General features: G+C 28.6%; 1 protein-coding gene across 2 annotated transcripts in view; it reads right to left on the bottom strand.

Annotated features, from left to right (window-relative positions):
* Positions 1 to 4,552, bottom strand: part of LOC106467542 (transmembrane protein 161B-like) — a 44,391-nt gene that overhangs the window by 9,580 nt on the left and 30,259 nt on the right. For both annotated transcript variants that reach the window (XM_013927908.2, XM_022396431.1), the window contains exons 8-10: positions 3,826 to 3,939; positions 2,589 to 2,763; positions 421 to 517 (exon numbers count right to left, since the gene is read on the bottom strand). In XM_013927908.2, the coding sequence (XP_013783362.1) occupies positions 421 to 517; positions 2,589 to 2,763; positions 3,826 to 3,939 (386 nt within the window). The remainder of the gene's footprint in view (positions 1 to 420; positions 518 to 2,588; positions 2,764 to 3,825; positions 3,940 to 4,552) is intronic.

Raw genomic sequence — 4,552 nt, forward strand, 5'->3', positions numbered from 1 at the left:
TTGCTATTTTACTAAAATTCTTCACTAGTTACTTGCTATTTTACTAAAATTCTTCACTTCTTACTTACTATTATGCTAAAATTTTTCACTTGTTACTTACTATTATGCTAAAATTCTTCACTTGTTACTTGCTAATATACTAAAATTCACATCTGTTTTACAACAAAACCTACTCCATCTTATGTAAGTAGATTAATCAAATTTGTTAATAACAAGATTTATCAGTTAGATCAAATATTCAACTTATAGTCTGAAGGTAATAATTCTTACAGATAATTGTTTTTGGCTCATCATACACCCCTCTTTTCCATTGCTTATAATAGTATACCAAATAAGCACTTGTGACATTCTTGAGTTTAATAGGAATTATAATTCATTGCCACTAATTTCTAAGACACTCTTTTATTAACATCTACTTACCTAATGTTTTAAGCAGAAATGTGGTAAAAAGACATAACAACAGTGGTGCTAGATACTGCAGTGTCACAACACACAAGTAGTAGAATATCCTTGCCACCTACATGTATCGGGAGACAAAGTTATTAAAAAAAAAAGATTACTTATACTTCCTAACATAAAACCTGAGTGGTTTATTTTATTGTGTTACTTTTAAAACTAGATATATTAACATACAAAATTAATTATTTTAAATCATCTGTTTTTTTTTGTGAGTTTAAGTGAACAGTCAAATCCAGAAGTATGTGTTAAGACTTATTCACAAGTTTCCACTCTGATCCTACTAATACAAGGTTTATGTAGCCTACGAATATGTGTGCACTTTTTACTGAACAGTTGTAAAACAAGTGCATCTATTTATTCAATTATCATTTGTTAACATAAGCAATTACATAATTCTGTACAATTTTACAAATACCATTAATGAAGCAGGAAATTAACTTGAATATATTCAAGGGAATTTTTATATAATGAATGTAGCTTTACAATTTTATATGAACCTGAGTTTACATTAAATCTTGATTATCCATAGCTTTTTAAATATATTTCCAGAGTATTTTAACCCTTTCTTGAATGGAGGTGTATCATTGATATTACTAGATATTTTCCTTCTCACACTAGAAATACTTAACCAAATTACGTGAAACTTAGGATGAACTTTACAGTATCTAGTTTTGGTTGGAAAAAAATAATTTTCTATCTTTTTTGATGTTACAAGATTTCCAAAACTATTGTTGTTTAGACACTGTTTTAAAAAATAATTAAAACACTTCATTTCATTCTAGAATTTAATTCTTTTAATGTTGATCAGAAAGTTCCATTTTATAGCTCCAATTGGATTTAACTTTATCGATATTTATTAATATATTTCTTTTGCAGATTTCAGTAGTCACCACTTGTATCAATCACAAAAAAGACACACTGCAGAAACTGACAGATTTAATGGTGATTTTTCTAGATGAAGTCAGGTCAAACTAGGTAACAATTTTCTTGGTTGAAATAAATTTATTCCTAATACACATATTTCCTTTTTAATAAATTATAAGTTCTTTTATTTATGTACATTGATTGAATAAGATAAATTTAACAACAGTAATCAATAAAGAAAAATCAGGGTCATTGAAATATTGTGATGTTACATAATGTACGCTCTAAACCTTACTAGGCTTACTTGATACTTTTTCAAACAAGAAAATTTCTATAGCTTTCAAACAAATAATTTAAAACAAAAGAAAAAAACACACACACTAGGGAATGAAAAGAATATTTAAAGAAACTATAAAAAGAGGTTGAACTAATAAAGTCAAGGAAAGAGAGGGAAAAATCATATTAGAAATGAAACCTTGAAGATTATTTTCTCAAGGGACAATAGTTTCTTAGGAAGATAAACTTGTGCAGCAAATTCTAAAATAAATATCAATAAGAGTGTGGTTTATAAGCAAGACTCCACGGAGCTGTGCAGAAACCCAAGTTTGAACATTGTTTTCGTTTTTCTTTGTACACTACATTAAACAAATGTTACAAAATATCAGTTCTCAAATATTTTTGAGCAAAAACTTAAGATACAGTTAGAATTATTACTTTTCCTAAAGTTATGAAATTTTTTATATGCAAGTATGCACTCAACACATGAAAGGTGTTCGTAAGTTCATATAATGTTAAAGCCTTTCACATGTTTTCAGATAGTTTGTGTTGTGTTAACAACTAATATTCATAATCTATTATTTACTAGTCTGTAAATATTTCTAATCGTATAATCACAGTGATAAACTCTGATACTGAGTAAGAGAGGCAACGTTTTAGGAAACGTATACTTTGGCTTCAAGAATTCTAGAAGCTTCAATTTCATGATCACGTAGAACAGTTTTCAGAGTCATTCAATGTTTTACAATCAAGTCTAAGATGTTTATAACACAGTTTAAGTCTGCATCTCTGAAAAACAATTTTAGGCTATTAAATTATTTTGAATTTGATTCCTTAAGTATTAAATTAAAGAATCAATTTATTTTAATGACTAAGAAGAAAAACAAAACAAAATGTTTATAATCAAGTAATGAATTTTAAATACTTTAATCTATAATAGATTATCTAAACCCAATTACACACCAAAAAATGGAAAGTAGAAAACAAACCATTCTTTGTAAATCAATATTACTGATACGCCCAGCTTCCTTTCGCAACTTTCCCAGCTTCTGTGGAGCTAGGTTTAGATAAGATTGGAGATAGCGAGGCATGAGAATAAACCGCAAGACTACCACCACCACTACAACAACAATACGAGTTGTTTCAAACACTGATGGAGTCATTCTGTAAATTAATAAAATAACAAATCTATATATTGCACAAAAACAAATCCTTTCAAAAGATTCTCTATAAAATATTTAATATAGTTCAGTACCCCCAACAAGCTGATAAGGTTAAAATATTATTCATGCATCAAAAATTATGTTAATATTCAAAGTTTAATTTGTTTTCCAATGTTTTTTTAAAGTAATAACAGTTCTTTTTATTTCCATTCAGTATACTGTTTGTGTAACTTGTAATAAGTATTATTTATTGAGCATGTTGCCTTTGTTATTTTTATAATACAAAGTATTAAATTAAAATATTCTTGAAGACACACTTTTATTTAAGAAGACTGTAAAATAAAATGAAACAAAAAACCCATAAAGAGTTCATTTCATATGCTCAAAATTAAATTTGAACAGTCCTATTCTTCATAATCATATAAGCTTGAATATAGTTGGATATTAAACTACTTGCAACAATGTACTTAGGCAACAGCTGTTATCATATCTTCCAATTCTGGTGAAAAAGCTATTCCAAAATGTTTTCTAATATTTTATGCACGCAAAATGCTTAAAGTTACAATTGGCATAAACTGCACATTTTTTTGCTAAACTTTATAAATCAAATTAACATTGTTTTTGGAGTTACTGAAATGAAATACATATGAGGTAGCTGTTAATTTTATGTGCACTCTCTAGGACATTTTTATCCATAACATGAGTGCTGAACAGAGAGAGAATGTTTAGCCTTTTTCACTTTTTTTATTATGGTGATTAATCTAGGTTCAATACGGGAGATATTTAACAAATTCATATAAAACCTTCTGTATATAATATGATTTTTAATTATTGGAAAAATGAATACAGAATTCACCCACATTTAAACAGAAACTGACAATAATAATATTTATGGGTATTTCTCATTGAAAAATATTACACAGTTCTTCTGTGTTTCACAGTTTCATATTCCACATCAGAATACTTCCTGTAAGCTAATTAAACAACTTAAAAACATTTCCTCTCAGCTTCTAAAAAATATTAATTAAACGAAAAAACAAATGTTGGAAATTCAAAAACTTACATTGTCTCATTCATTCCTGGCCATGTCTTGTGTGTGAGATAGTCTCGACATACAGGTTTCACCCACAACAAAGTGACTAACATAGGTGAAAGAAAACTTAGGTGAAGAATCAATCTGTAAAACAATAGTAGGATAAAATAACACAAGTTCTTTAAAAAGTACAGTAAAACAAGAAATTTAGCTTCAAACAGTACAGCTAACTCTTTGATATATATATGTATATATATAAAATAGGTATTATCCATCTGTTTGGTGTCACAAGCTATTGTAAGAAACTGGCTGAACCAACTTCAATAGAAATTAGTAGATGAACTCATGTGGCCCTTCAATGATTGAATTTACGTTAGATAAGTGATGCAGAAGAATCTTTCAAGATGGTATCAATTTTAAGTACCTGAAATTCACATCAAACAAAAATATTTAATGTCATGCACAATATAGTACTTTGGACAAATGATTCATGTGTTACAGCTATTTTGCCTCCTCTCTCTCTATTCACTTCAGGTAGGCTTAATTAGAGGACGTTTGTGTCCAAAGTAAGTTGCTTTGTATGTTAAATACCCTGCAAAGCTCGTTCCCGTGAATACCGACGTGGTCAGGGATCCAGAAAAACTCTATGGAAATAGAAGATAGAGAAAAGTGGGCCAATCAGTGTTGAATATCAACGAGAATAGGGTGAGAACTAATGTTAAGCGATTCCAGGGCCAGTAGAGAGCTAAGAGAATCA

Source organism: Limulus polyphemus, unplaced genomic scaffold (genome assembly GCF_000517525.1).
Source record: "Limulus polyphemus unplaced genomic scaffold, Limulus_polyphemus-2.1.2 Scaffold81, whole genome shotgun sequence".
In the NCBI taxonomy this organism is placed as follows: domain Eukaryota; kingdom Metazoa; phylum Arthropoda; class Merostomata; order Xiphosura; family Limulidae; genus Limulus; species Limulus polyphemus.